Here is a 15,958-nt window from a genome sequence, read left to right as displayed (position 1 = left end):
GTGGACAAAGTACACCACCTCATTACTTGAGTCATAGTATCCTCTGGTCAAAACCAACTCCAATACAAGTGAAAGTTGTTCAGTCAGATTTTTAGAGTTAAAGTACTGGAGTACTTGATTTTAAAAATACTGAAGTATTCAAAAGTAGCCTGCAATTTTTATGTCAACATATTGTTGTATTGTTCCACAGAACTAACTTGTAGAACCTGTAGAATAAAAAGCTTGTATAAATGGTCATAAAAACACAACTCAATCAACAAAAGGAGCTATTGTTTTCATATTTCTTTATTATAGGCAGTGATGAAGTTTGTTGTGGTAAACACAGCAAACATTTAAAATGAGAGGAATCTTTCTTTATTTCTAAAATTTCCAACATGGACTTCAGATAATGCTGTGGTGCTCTGGTAAAGAATTGTTTTGGTTTTTCTCCTGTCTGTGATGAACACAGTTTATGGTCTATGATCACATTTGTAAAATAAAATAAAATAAAATAAATTCACTGAGTAAAAGCTCTGCTTTAAAGTAAGAGTCCTTCATAAAAATTTTGTGGAGTCAAAAGTACAATACTTGTCTTTCAATGTAGTGGAGTAAACGTCACTAATTTACAAAAAATAATACTCAAGGAAAGTACAGATACACAGTATATATATATAGCCTATAGCCTACTATATATATATGTAGGCTACTGAAGTAAATGTACTTTGTTATTGTCCACCCCTGAAGATACCCAGCAAAAAGTTGTTCAAATTAGCTTAACCAGCTGCAACATTAAAGTAATGCTTGAACATTAATGCTTAATTATAATCTAATTATAATATATAAAATACGCCATTCTGCATGACGAGTAACCTATTTTTACTTATGGTACTTTAAGTACATTTTGCCGCTAATTCTTCCACTATTCGAAATATTTAACAGAGTATTTATACATTGTTATTGTGTTACTTTTACAAAAGTCACAGATCTGATTATCTCTCCCTCCTCTGGCTGTTCAGAGACATGTAAGAGCCCCTGACCCGGCTGCTGTGCATGACTCCCACCCTCCGACCGGTGTGCTGTCTTTTTCTTTGAAGAGGGCGCCGTTTTCTACGCAGAGCCGCGCTGACGCCTTTTTATATACAGTCTATGGCTGACGCTGACGCTACCCCGCGCCCGAGCCACGTGACGAGGCGAAGCGGCCTTTCCTCTCCTCCTCTCTCGGTCCTTCCTTCCCAGGGTTCAATGAGCGTCGTGTGGCCCCACCCCGTCTCTCTTCAGCGCTGTCTATCTCTTCAATGTGAGCTACTATTCTCGGAGAAAGAGAAAGCGAGAGAGAGAGAGAGAGAGAGAGAGAGAGAGAAAGGGAGAACATAATAACCTCCAAGAATAGTTTATTTCTGTCTTTCACCTTCCACAACCAGCGGCCAGGAGGGGAGCGGCCTTCGCGGTGGGAATGTGCTGCTACAACAACCCCGTGTCCTATTTTGTGTGAATGTAAATGCACATGCAGTCTCAAGCCTTTAGCCTATTTCCCCACCACGGATTCAAGAGGTATATATATATATATATATATATATATAATATATATATCACACACACACACACACACACACACACACACACACACATATATATATATATATATATACATATATATATACATATATATATATATAATTATATATATATATATATATATATATACATATATATATATGTGTGTGGTGTGTGTGTGTGTGTGTGTGTCTGTATGTTTACATGAAAGTGTGTGCATATACATGGGCCGTATGTAGGCTATAAAAACTGAGCCTGACAGCGGGGGCAGCTTTTTTCACCTGCAAGGAACGTGGATACATTTCGAGGGATTTTCACATCTTGGTGGCATTTTCTTTTTCTTTTCTTTTTTCATTTTTTTTTAAAGTTTTTTTTTTCTTGAAGACATTCATCCGGGCCGAGCCGGCAATTAAAAAAAACAATATCGGTGCGCAGTTTTGGAGGCTCGGTGGTGATGTGAGGGGCTGATAACACATTTCAGCAACAAAAGAGAGGGGCAGAGAGAGAGAGAGAGAGGGAGAAGGCCCTTTGAAGGAGAAAACAGCGAGGAAGAGCCATCACAAATAAGGAGGACAAACCGGGATATATTGGACTGCTCCGGAATTGGAGGTGGTGGGGATCCTGTCGAAAAGACGACCGCAGTGAGTTCGGAGCTGTTTAGGGCTGATTTGATGCAGAGAATGGAAAGGAGCCGGATGGCGACGGAAGCAATGAGAATATCACACATGTAGCTCGTTTGTGTGTAAATATTATTTTCCTTCCTCCTATCCTGCAGGGCCCCGACGTAGACAGTGGTCGGGGAGACAGAGAAACAGATTGATAGCATAAGTGTTCACCTCTGAAAATGTTTATCATGAGGGGAGACGAGGAAACGAGCCGCGCCACAGCACGGACGACCTTTTCGGACACGCCGTGTTCGGCTTCTTGTCATGGGCAGCAGTGAGACGCAAGACCCGGGCTTTTGGAAATGCAAATTAGGCTGTTGATTCTGCCTCCGTTTGAGGTGAAACCCCGATTTTTGGTGTTTTAACAGAAGTGTGGATTACAGTTCTCAGCGTTACACAGGTGACGGGGGGAGTGTGGGGGAAACTAAACAAAAACTACAGTGCATGTGAAGGAGGAAAAAGCCCGAGTAGGATTCAGCAAACTGAGAAGGCGGCCTCGGTGTCGTCAGCAACAGTATCCTGCCCTTTCTCTGACAGCAAAATACGCGTTATGGACACATAATTTATCCAGTGCTGCACCACGGACAGTGTTTGGAGCAGACCAGGGACGTTGAACGGTGTAAATGTGGGTGACATTGCTCCCAAATCTACGGGTCAAACGAGGGATCTAGACTAGTTTATTTATTTATTTTTCTTTCTACATACCCCCCTCCACCTCTACTTCTTGTTCTTCCTCCACCTCCTCCTCCTCCTCCTCCCCTGGACCCCCTTTTTTTTTTTCTTGCGGGAAGATGGGTTGTTTGGGCAACAGTAAGACCGAAGACCAGAGAAATGAAGAGAAGGCACAAAGAGAAGCAAACAAAAAGATAGAGAAGCAGCTCCAAAAAGACAAACAGATATACAGAGCAACACACAGACTACTACTTCTAGGTGAGTGTGATGATGTATGTTATTTTTGTTCATTTTTGCTTTCTCTGCTTGCTGCTTCACAGACAAGGCCTCAGTCTGCTCAGTTGAGGCTCTGCTTCCTCCCTCTATAACCTTCTGGGATGTTGTTTTGGGAAACATTGTCAACAGTGTGACTTTGCCATTGCATAAGGCTGAAAATGCAGCACTGTCCTGGGTTTTCAGCATGTTGTTTTCAAACTGGCAGTCTACCACTAACAACACCAAAACATGCTGCAACAAAGTCCACAGGTTGATTTGAGAGTGTACAGCAATGTAGAGGTAAATATGTGAGGTGGGTAAACTGCTGTCAGTGGTCATCATAGAATAAGCAACCACAGACATCAATCAAAACTGTTTTTTATTGGAATTTATTGGTAATTCATGCATGTTTTTTTTAATTTATTTTTTTATTAAATGTCCCTTTCAACCATATCAGTTGGAACACACAGCACAGCCTACAGCACTCATTTAGTCCTAATCATGCAAGCAGGTAAAAGTTGGCTAAACTAACACAAGTGTTACATTACATGTCAGTTTGTGGGTTTGTAGCCTTGAGATAATGTGACTGCAAAGGAAAACACACTAAAATGTACCTGATGAAGAAATGAACATGTGGTTGTGTGTGTCTGTCAGAGTGAACTGGAGGTGGGCTGGGTCTCTACGTTACATAAGAGACAAATAAGAGTGTCTAACTTTCCCTGCTCCACTCTCTTCTGTACTCTCCTCGTATGTCTATTTGCTGGCTTATCACTTCTGAGAAGTCGTAGTGTTCTTTGTAAAAAATCCTAATACTTGATTACAAAAATGCCAATGAGGAGGGAGGTGTATTGTATGACACTGCATATTTTGGACGATAAGGTTTAAATGAGGAACAAAAGCCCAATGAAGAATAAAAGGGTCACTCTCATGCAATCGTGGTGCTGCTGAGAAAAATGTATGCAAGGCCTTGTGCTTGATTTTTATCCATGTTGGGAAAACATAGTATCTGAAATAGTGCAATCCACATTCTTGCCATAAAGAATAAAGCAGTGAAAGTTTCACCCAGGAACGTAAACATGACACACAGTTGTTCAGTTTTTGTGTTATTTGTAGGTGACACACAAACATGGGCAGTCTGTTGCAGAACAAAACTTGTGCATGTCTGTTCAACAGCTGAAGTTGTTGTTCATTGGATTAATTGTATCCTGCAACTAGAACTACACTGGGTTAAATATATCACCCAATCAAAGTCTAAAGGGTTTGTTAGTAGCCTGTTTCATTAAGGGGTTGCAGATATAAATCAATTTATTACCAAATAACATTTTTACAGATTAGAGCCTCTATTTTGAACTTATAATGATCCTCAGTTAACATTCCTTAAAGCATCATGGATATATTGGTCTCTAATTATGAACTAAAACAAATGAACCTCTACCAAGGATGAGGATAAGTAATCCATCCTCTAAACTTCAGACTTCCTATCCAACAAAGGACTTTTATGTTTTTAATTTAGTGAAGTTTCCTAATGTTGTGTCTTTAATAATACATCTATCAGATTGAGCAAAAAAGGCACAACAACAACCTGAGGAGCATTGATTACCATATTGCTTGTGAGGTCATTTGAGTCTGTTTGTTTGAGTGTATCTATCTTTATATTTTTACCTAAGATGACCATAGATTCATTTAAACATTTCCTTGACATTCTATAATTGAAGTGAACTTGATGGTATTGATGGTAAAATAATAAGTCCAGTTCTAATGTAATATCGCCACAATATTAGCAAATCAAAGACTAAATCCTGTGTGCACAAAACTCTGCAAATGTTTGTTATATGGTAAAGTCCTGCTTTACTTATCTGTTAGCTTATTACAGTGAATGTTAAATTGACTGTTGAATCTTGCCCCAGAGATAATTCACATTTTAGTTGGTCAGAGTTGGTGACTTTTCTCTGACTGTTCACTGACACATGGCACAGTTTCCGTCTGTGTCTCCATTCCAGTGGCAACGTTTGTCTATGTGTTTCCATGTCTCATAATATCTACAAGGGAAGAAACAACAACATTCCCAGTTAAATACAGGCTTCCCCTGAGAATATCGGTAGATTGTAGTATCATCCCTAACTTAAATGGCCGCTGTACCTGGTCTGATCTCATGTGATGACAGTTGCACACAGTTTTGATATTTTGTGTTGTAAAAGTCACCCAACTTGAGTTCATTAAGGTTATTTCACAAAACAAACAGATTTTTGTTATTTTGGAGATATGATAACAACCAATGGCCAGGTTCCTCAAACTTCTCAAATGCAGTGTTTAATGCTGTTAAACAAACTGCTCAATGAAAACTTTGCATAAACAAAACACACATATATATGGTATACATTAAGACACACCATTCAAAAATCATTTTATATAAGTCTTAGAATCTGACCATGCTTTGATGGCCACCTTTTTTTTTACTGAACTGTTCTTCATGCTTTGTATTGTGGACACATTCTGCTGCTACTCATAAAAATTCGGGTTGAGTACCCAACGTGATTCAGTGTGTTTTTAAACATGCAACCAAAATGGTTTCTAGTACACAAGAAGCACAAATCACCACCACACTACTGTATTTCACTTTTAATGCCTTTATTTTGGAAGATATTATGGCATTTTCGCTTCATCAGACAGTATGGTGTGTGAAGAGACAGGGAGATGGGAGAGAAGTGGGAGAGCTGACTTTGTTACATTAGGTCATCAGTCAGGTTTGAGAGCATGATGTTATGAGTTCATGGTATGTGCTGTAGCTTGCTGAGCCACCATAATGCCCAAGTCCCAGACCGTTCTGTGGCTTGTCTGACTGCCACAAGTACATCTCATGGGTGGGAAATGCTGGCTAAAACCTACAAATATAAAACTATTTCAAACTGCCAGTCAGTTTAACCACTCAGTAGTGGGATTGTCATTAAATAAGTGGTATATTATTTATTTATCTTTTTTATTAGTTTAGATTTTCAGGTGCCTACTTTTACCCAAAAATACAGTTTAAAAACATTGGACAAACAATGTCATTAGAAACCATTAGAAAGATCCAGCATGGCCGAGGTTAAAGTCTCCTTTTTGAGGTTTCACCCCTGTCTCTTTATATCAAATTATAATATTTAGAATAATCACAGCTATAACTGCCTGTTTTCACCCTAATCACTCCTCCAAAAGTCACCAAAAACTCAGCAGGGGGTCCAGCTCACCTGAGGGAACACAAACCACAGCCTGCCCATCCAAACATGTCCATTAGCCACATATTGAGGCTAAAATGTTTTTATAGATTTAGCTTTAAACAAGCAACGTCATCTTGAAATGAGGCACATCGCTGTACAAGGATAGTGTATAATAATTCCGACATTGTGCATTTTCTGTAGTCCATGAACTGTAGGCTTCAGAGCAGCAATAAAATGAGAATTAATGTTGTTAGTAAAGATGGATCTAGTCTCATCTTCACTCATAAGACAGATTCAATATTAGCTTCAATGTGTCGTGAAGATTGATGTTTGTTTGATTTGATGGTGCACTTTTGAACTTTACATTTGGACTTTAAAAGAAGAGTACCATTTAAGTTTTGATTTCATGTACAAAATATTCTAATCTTTTTGCCTAACATATGAAGTGTATTTCATATAAGGAAAATCTTTGAGTCATTGTTAATTCTTGGTCTTCACTTCAGTTGTAAATACAAAATTAAGATAAAATAGAGCAGACAGCTGAACAGTAAAAAATGTTTAAGCGATAGGTAAAGCATTGCACGGTGTGAAAGAACTGCAACTTGTAAATGTTGCTCACTCATACAGCTGTATATACTGTAGGCTTCACATTACAGAGTAAGGGCTGCAAGTTTCATTCTTACAGCAGATACACACCAACCATCCAGGGACCTGCTGAATGCAGCCAACTAACTACATTCTGACACTTTCTCTTAATGCCTTCTGCTGTTTGTTGGCAGCCAAATAAATGAATGCTGATTCACTAATTGTGATTGTTAGCTAACAAAGGTACATTATATAGACCATAAGAATCGTAAACCACGATTGCATGCTCCTTTCACTTTATACCCTGTGATAATAATTTCTCCACAGGATATGAAGGCATATGAAGATCTTCTGAACTAGTTGTTTGTTAGCAGAAAGAGTTTTAGCATGAGTGGAGAGATGGGAATTCAGAAATTTGAAGAGGTCAGTTTGTGTAGTGGTACAAAAGGAGGGAGTAACTGTACAAAGAGATCCTCTAATAGAAAGTACAATAAACCAAACTGCATGTCACAAAATCAGTCACATGACATTATTGTCATAGGCAAGCAAGGCAATGGTATATTGGTGGTGTTCATCGAAGCAGTGGAAAAATTATAAATATGAAACTTTTTGGTGGTTAAGCTGTCTTATTTTTCTGGCTGTATGCCTAACTCAGCTTTGTTTATAGTAGTGGTGGAGTATACTGTCTGTCAAACTCTTTTGTAGTTAACACTATAGTACCTGTTTTTAAAGGGAAATGTTAAACTCACTTTCCATTGAAGAGTCTAAAGGTAGTCATGATTAAGTCTAAAAATGTAATCTTATAACTCTGGTATCTAGTGGAGTTTACTTTATTATTTCAGCCACGACAGACAGCAGCACTGTCCTTGCCTCTACCACGAGTTTCCCTCCCAAACCAGTCACAGTTGTGTATGAAATCTGGTGTTTGTCATTTGAAAGTTTCCAATAGAGCATTGTAAGTCACAGCCAAGAGGCCAATGTTAGGAATTTAAGAACTTTCAGCCAGGTACAATGCTTATATCCACATACAGGGAATGGAACTATTATACGCTTACTGTAAGTGGTATTTCAGGCAAATGTGTATGATGTATGTCCCAAATATATATATATATATATATATATGTGTGTGTGTTTTTGTTTCACATGTCAACAGATCCATATTTTCTTCTTTCTCTTTCTCAGGAGCTGGAGAGTCAGGAAAGAGCACCATAGTGAAACAGATGAGAATCCTACATGTCAACGGCTTCAATGCAGAGTGAGTGTGATATGAGTTGCTGAACATGAGTGCACATCAGAAGTAGAGTTTATTCAGTATCTGCTGAGTGAATCACCTGTGCCCTGGCTGAATCTGCACCTCCTCACAGAGACCAAAGTAACAGTGTGTTTGGCAAAACTCTGCCATCGACATTGAAGCTAGTCAGACTGCAGAGCAGAAATTGATGTTTGACCCTGCAAAGTCAAGCCTAGAGCATTGAAGTTATGTATTTAACATATATCAATATTGGCAGGAAGAGATGATGGACAATTTGTCACATACACACTTGTTTTTGGCTTCTTTTCAGTGAGCTAATCCCTGTGGTGCTAGCTTGTATGTTGTTATATATACAATATAGTCAAGAATAAAACTAGCTGCTGGAATTATTATTCCAGATACTATTTTTCTCATGTTATTAGAAGACATGCCGCTTCTAGACGTCCCACTGTTTTTGCTTAATTGATTTGTCTGTTTTTGGTCTTCTTTCATTTACAGTTCTTCAAGTTAGTCTGTACACACAACTCTCAAGTGTTTCTTATGAAAGATTACAATTCTGCTGTTTTCTTTTTCTAGCTTTTTGCTTTCCAGATGGCATACTTGCTTGTTTCAGTAGGAAAAACTGAAGTATTCATCTTTGTGTTTGTTTCTGTATGTCAGTGACTTGGCATGTATTGGTCTGGTGGTTGTAATGAGGATGGAATCTTCTTTGCAAGATTAGAAGAGAAAATCAGCACCTTAGGCAGACAAGAGCGTATGACCCAGCGCGTGACTCCATAACACTGAACTGTGTGTGTGTGTGTGTGTGTGTGTGAGTGTGTGTGTGTGTGTGTGTGTGTGTGTGTGTGTGTGTGTGTGTGTGTGTGTGTGTGTGAGAGAGTCAGTCAGTCAGTCAGTCAGTCAGTCAGTCAGTCAGTCAATATATGTGTCTGTAGGGGTGGGTAGGTGTCTTCATTGACAAGGCACATAAACAAATCCTGCATCATAATTCTGAGTCTGAACTGTGACATTGTGTTGGATTATCCGGTTGATTTTTTTTTTTTTGCGCTCAAATGTCATCTTTCAAATGTGTAACAATGAATCATCTTTGTTTGTGAAGTTCTATTAAAACCAAAACAACAGTCTTGCAGGCTCGTTGCTCGTAGGTCTCCACATGACAAGCATAGTAATATGTTTTAATGAGCCTGGATCCTGAGGCAGAACATAAATTTACTGATTTGAGACTGAAAGAGTTCGGTAACATTAGTGATAAAAGACATTGGGTGAATGTATTGAGTGTTGCGGTAACCTTAAGGTCAGAGTAATTGGCTTATGACCGGAAGACTGCTGGTTCCAATTGCTGGCCTGATTTGGAAAAGGAATGAATGACTGACTCAGCTCTCTCTCTGCCAGCTTCATTACTGGAACTGTTAAGTGGTTGACAGTTGAGGTTGTTTTTGTCAAAAAAAGACAGGAGTTTTGAAATATTTTTAATGTTCTTAAGGATCATTTTATTTTAAAACATTTAAAAACATCATTTATGTTTGCTTTTTTTTTTTTTTTTATAAGTACATCTTTTCATCAAAATTGTACTGTTTCGCAGATGATTTGTTGGCCAACTTGCAATATCTTGTGGCCCACCACTGGTTGGGAACCACTGGACTAAACTATTGCTTAGTTAATTGACAAAACAATCGATCCATTAATTGCTAGTCCTCAGTTGCAGCCCCAGGTTGGAGTGCCAGTTTTTGTGCATTCGTGCTTTGCATTTGTTTTCAGCAGCTGTGCCTTTTCTGTGCACTTAAATATAATGATCATAAATTTGATCATTTATCATAAGATTAGAAAAAAATCTGCATTATGACACATCGAACTATGACAAAAATGTTGTCATATTGATTTCAGAATCGGCTCGTAAGTCCCCGTCATCTTCGTTTACATCTTACTGTTAATTGTCTGCTTTTATTCACCTTAATGTATGACTAGACATGGTCAATGTGACAAATGTGTCCTCTAGTCTTCTTCCCCTCTCTCTAGCCACACACAGACATCAGTCACACTCTCCAAGCTAGAGAATGCGCACACACACGACCATGTGATTTTTAATGACTATCATGTTGAAAATGTAAACAAGGCCTTCTCAATCTCCCTCCTAACCCAATAAACTCTCTCTTACCCCCTCTTTTCTCTTTTTCTCTCACTCTCTCTTGTGTTTCTTGGTGCACAGTGACCTCTCAGGCTCTGTTACTATTTGTCAATGAGTATTACACAAATTATATTCACGTCTGTGTGTGTTTTTCAGTCCAATACATACAATTATTGTAGTGGGAATATAACAACACACTGTAGTTTAATTCAAGCCCTTCTGGACCAAATTCTGAACCAGATCTGTGAAGGAAATAAGTTGTGACTTGTGAATTTTGTTTGTGCCTTTCTTTTTTTTTTGTCAAAGCTACAATTTCTAGTAATTGGAATATTATACCTCTTGTTTTTATGTTCATGTTATTAATTCATCTGCGAGAGAGCAAATGTTGTGACAGGTATCTATGAAAGGCGAAAACAGGCTTATTGTAGTGTAGCTTCATGGCAGCTTGGCCCATGAAGGTATATTTGCCATATGTGTATGCACTCAGTATGAGAGTTTGGGCTATTGAGAAAGTACAGTTTGAGACAGTGTCCAACTGTAGTGATTACTTTGTTTGTCTGTAGGTGACAACATTGACATGTCTGCATCTGCATGTCTAAACTGCTACTGCAATTACTCCCCTTGTATATATGAGGTACAAATTGGCATGACTACAACTAGTGTGACTGTAACAAAACAGCACCCCCCTATGGACAATCTACAGCCTGTTAAATGTAAGAGAGTGAGTTAGAAACCACTTCCATCTGATGTGTCATGCAGCCCTAACCTGGACTGTTATAACAATTACCCCCAAATAGATTTTACCTGTTTGAAGGTGTGAAACAATTGTGCAGCCTTCGTCTTCAGTAATCAAACAGATGAGCATGGAAATCGCATCGGTCTAAAGAAATGAATCAACCAAGTTTAAATTGGCAGTGGTCTCTCAGTTATCTGCTGATCTTCTACATTTTGTGTATAGATTTGGAGCAGTGCAGCAGCATCCCTTTATAAAAAGGTAAAACTGGCACAGAACAAAGAGGCCCATCTCGCCCTTTGTCACTGACATAGAACTATTGTAAACACAATGTGCTGTTGTCCTGGCAGGCTCAAGGTGAAAGATAGACCAAGTGGTCCTCTGGTTGCCTTTATTAGATTAATTTCTGTCACAGAGAGACCAAAAGTACAAGCAGCTATCCTTCACACAACACAGACATAATTTCTCTACCACACGTGCCAATGAAGGTCTGTTTGTCCCTCCCACATCAAAAACAAACTTCATGCAGCGCACTGGAGTTTACCATGTCATGGTAACATGGAACTCCCTCCCTCTACCTTTTTTTAATTGACTAAAACATTATTTGCTAACTAAACTACACTTGTATGTGTTAAAGAGAAGATAAGCAGTGGCAGAGTAGTGATAATGTAAGCGCTGTGTCCTTTATGATGCCTGTAAATCACATTTTAGTTTTGTCCTAACCATAGATGTCAGTTTGAGAATGATGAGTGGTAGTAACAGTGCACTGTGATCAACATTATGCAATCAATAGTAATTTTATTTTAAATTATGTAATTAAGTGTTTTTGTTTTACTTATTGCTGTCAGATTGTTATTCTCACTCTGCATGAACAGGAATTTATTGGAAACCGTCACACTTATGCAGATTTATTTTTATTGTAATATTCCGTAGTGTCTTGTTCTGTCTGCAGCTACATATTGGTGCAGTTTTACTCTGAGTTGGACAATTTGGCTGCAATAAAATCATTAGTAGATATTTATTATACCCAGAACTGGTAAGAAATACAAATACAAAGAAAGACTAAGATCCTAAAAAACTGATGTAAGATCTCTGATGTTTATGAAAGCGGTGAGGCTGAATGAAAACAGTGCATTTTGTGGGCCAAAACAACGAGCTGAAAGACGCCCCCTTTCACATGCAAGTATTATTTTCACCCCTTGTTCATATGAAAATATTTATCATAGTTGAGTTTTTTTAATTGATTTACAAATGTGTTTTTATGTTAATATTTCCCTCTTCCAGCTGCTGAAATGTTCTCACTTCTGTGACATAAGTAATTTAAAGACAGATTTAAATTAGATATTACCGTAATTCATTTTTCACTCTTTTTGAGATTGTATAGTTTAAATCAGGGTTTCCCTTCCTCTTCCAACACACGGCCCACTTGAAAATCTGAAAACTCTTTGTAGCCCACATCTGATCTCAGTCTTTCTTTATTACTTTCTTTATTTTGTATTTCTTACCTTTAGTCTGACTCTGTATGTTACTGCTGTACAGCAATAATCCCTGACATGACTGTCACTGAAGCTTTTTACCTGTTTCAGAGAGAAGAAGCAGAAAATTCAGGACATCAAAAATAATATTAAAGAGGCTATTGAGGTAAGTGGTTGTGTTGGTGTAATTGTTGCTTGTAGCAGATGAAAACATATTTTTACTAGGGTTAATTGAACTGTTGAGACATATGAGCAGATAAAGTAAACAGTCCTCTTTTTCATTTAAAATTCAAAATCTTATTCGTCTGCCATCTGTCTGTGATCCATTTAAATAAATGTGTTCTATTTGGTTTTGTATATTTGTGACAGACCATAGTAACAGCTATGAGCCACCTGACACCGCCAGTGCAGCTGGTGAGCCCAGAGAACCAGTACCGCATCGAATACGTCCTCAACCTCGTCAACCAGAAGGACTTTGAGTTTCCATCAGTGAGTAGTACAATATCAGACTACACACACACACACACACACACATAATCATCGCAAAATAACTTTTCCTCAATAGAAATATAAGACATGGTCGATACAACGTTGATAGAACTCATTCATCCATGTTTTGACAGAAAACATGAACAGCCAATGATAATGAGAATAGCGTTGCACCAAATCAATCATGTCGCTGGAATAGATTTACATCCATGTCAGGTTAGGTTGATGCACACAGGATAGAGCATTGGAGTAGCAGCCGTTACCGGCACATGCGCTAATGTTTGCTGTGCCCACCAGTACGTCAGGAGTGGGAGAGAGATAAAAGAGAAAATGACGGCAGAAAATGTTAAAGAAACTAGAGCGACAGTGTTACTGAAGAAGAAACCCCAACGGCCACTGCCCAAGGCTCAAAAGACGATGATATCGTTGAAAAGAAGGGTCAGAGGAATTCTGTAGTGTGGAGATACTTTGGCTAATTAAAGTCTGATAAGAAGCAGAGTAGCATGCACTGCAAATTGTGTCGAAAACATGTTCCCACAAAGACAGTTAATACCACTAATGTTTTATATCATCTGAAGCAGCTCCATCCTCTAAGAGCACGACAATGCAAGCCTTTACAGTCCTAGAAGAAGCTTTTGATGGTCAGAGTTAAGATTTTAGTTTATAGTATATACCTTTTTCATTTATTTGAAATACAGTAATATAATATTCTACAGTGTATTTGTCATGTTCAACTTCTGACAGAAAATAAGTAATATTTAAACCAAAATTAACCTTTATGATATCTTCACATCTCACTTAGGAGTAAAAACGAACCATTAAGCTTGACAGAAATAGTGATTTGCATTATACTGCGATATATATCAATATCGACTGATATGAAAAACATTGTTGTGATAAGATTTTTTTCTATATCGTCCAGCCCTACTCCCATGTTAAAATGTTATTTTGTAATTAGCTGGGAGTTAGGGGTGATGTCAGAAACTGCTAAGATGGCGACTGTGGAGTAGCTCACTCTGAGCTTCAAAACCGCTCTTCAAAAACCTGTGGGTGACGTCACAGAGGCTGAGTCCATTTATTTACAGTCCATGGTCTCACCATGGACTGTAAATAAATCTAGGGCTGCCGTACATTGATTTATTTGTGGCGGCCGGTCACTATTACTGCCATATATTTATTTTCTTAATCATCTATGGTCACACTGCTTCTCTGTCCTCTGGCCTGCTCTCTCTGCTCTCCGGGAGAGGCAAGGCTGCAGGTACACAGCGTGCGCGCACACACAGACACACATCGAGCAAACAGCACAGCAGAGGCTGCACCGGACACAGAACCAGGTGAAGTAAAGATAACTGAAGATTACTGTCGACAACTATCACTGAACTTTACTGTAAGTGCAATAAAGTGTAAAAGGCCTATACGAACTTTATCCAAATACCTGTTTAACAAACAACAAACAGAAAAGAGATATTTTCATCTGTTACTTCCACCGACTCCCGGTGTCTTTTACAAAACAACACAGCACTGGTTAAGCTAATAACGAACTGTAAGGAAACGCTACAACGAAAGCTGTCTGTAACTGATTATCTTATTATTGTTGTAAACTGAGCAACTGCTGGCTGAAACTGGCTGAAACAAACCAGAACAATCAATTCAAATCCTGTTCGGAATTTATTCACTTTTATATAAAAAAAAAAAAAGGAAAAAAGGGAAAAAAAAAGAACCAGTGATAGTCTTAGCTGAATCAATAAGGATTGGATAAGATAAAGATAAAATCCTAACGATACCCATGCATACAGCTGGTTAATATCTGACTTTGGGAGGATGAGCACATCACAGTTCAAATCCCTACACTCTCTTTAATCTTAGAATAAATGTACATCTCTTCACCACAACCCAGCCAGAGCAGCTTAACAGAAGAACCTGTTACTGAACTTTGACCCACGGTATGTTCTATAAGTGAGAGCATTAAAAGTTTTACAGTGCAGTGGATGGTTATGATTGACAGGTGCATTAATGATTGGATTACATCACATGAATGATTGTGTTAATTTGTAAAAAACATAATGATAAACAACAGATAAATAAGACCAAGAGCTAAGACCTAAGAAACATGAATAAAAAGTTACTGATGGAGGACAATGATCCATTCTATTCCACAGAGGGGGGGGGGGCAGCACATATACAGTATGTTTGAGTCAAGTGACCATTTTCAACACATACATTGGCCTATTCATTTATATATTTACATGTGGGCACTATGCTCATATCCTTATTCTGAGCGATTTATAGTTGGTGAGTAAACAGTGAAAAAGCAAACGAGAATCATACTCAGTGACACCTCACAAATCTGATTTTCTCATATGGGACGCTCTCTTAAGCCACAAAATCACAGCTGCCTCCTGCTGTTTGGAAACAATTGTTTGTTTACAGTTGCTGTTGGGCTTTACTTGTTTGGTTGGTTGAGTTGTTTATGGCACAGCACAGTTTCTGTGTGTCTGTCTGTCTGTCTGTCTGTCTGTCTGTCTGTCTGTCTGTCTGTCTGTCTGTCTGTGTGAGAGAAGAGAGAGGTGTGTGTGACAAGAGAGAGGTGTGTGTGTGCTCACAGGCGTCAAAGGGCAAATCACCACTTGAGTCTTTTATGCTTTAGTAACATTGCATAACTTCCTACACAGGATTAGACACAGTAAACTTATCTGTTTTATTTTAAATTGATTTAAATGACAGAATGTGTGTAAATATAAGACTGATACAGAAGGTGAAGAAGGAAGTATTCAGTGTTTGCCCTACATTAGGACAGTTCATGGACACACTGACTACAGAGTTCCTGTTAATTACCTTAAACATAGAAGACACTGCTGAGTCACTCTAATACACTGTGTCTTTACCTTTCCTTCAAAATACCTGTTACTTGGTTTTAAGGCCACAGATAATGATTACTATTGATTATCTATTAATCTACAAAAAGAAAAGAAAAGCA

The 15,958-nt window shown here is 38.3% G+C and overlaps 1 protein-coding gene across 2 annotated transcripts in view; it reads left to right on the top strand.

The window, feature by feature from the left end:
• The first annotated feature begins 1,871 nt into the window (after nt 1-1,871).
• gnas (GNAS complex locus) overlaps nt 1,872-15,958 on the top strand; it is a 39,455-nt gene continuing 25,368 nt past the window's right edge. Inside the window, exons 1-4 of one of the 2 annotated variants that reach the window (XM_022741506.1) lie at nt 1,872-3,128; nt 8,090-8,162; nt 12,604-12,658; nt 12,862-12,981. In XM_022741506.1, coding sequence (XP_022597227.1) covers nt 2,990-3,128; nt 8,090-8,162; nt 12,604-12,658; nt 12,862-12,981 — 387 coding nt within the window. In that variant the 5' untranslated portion in view covers nt 1,872-2,989. Of the gene's footprint in view, nt 3,129-8,089; nt 8,163-12,603; nt 12,659-12,861; nt 12,982-14,236; nt 14,316-15,958 lie in introns of those variants that run through there. The other variant, XM_022741508.1, reaches the window with a different exon arrangement.

This window comes from Seriola dumerili, unplaced genomic scaffold (genome assembly GCF_002260705.1).
Source record: "Seriola dumerili isolate Sdu_G_001 unplaced genomic scaffold, Sdu_1.0 BDQW01000056.1, whole genome shotgun sequence".
Classification (NCBI taxonomy): Eukaryota; Metazoa; Chordata; class Actinopteri; order Carangiformes; family Carangidae; genus Seriola; species Seriola dumerili.
Note: the sequence above shows the minus strand (reverse complement) of the source record. Positions and strands in the feature narration are given on the sequence as shown.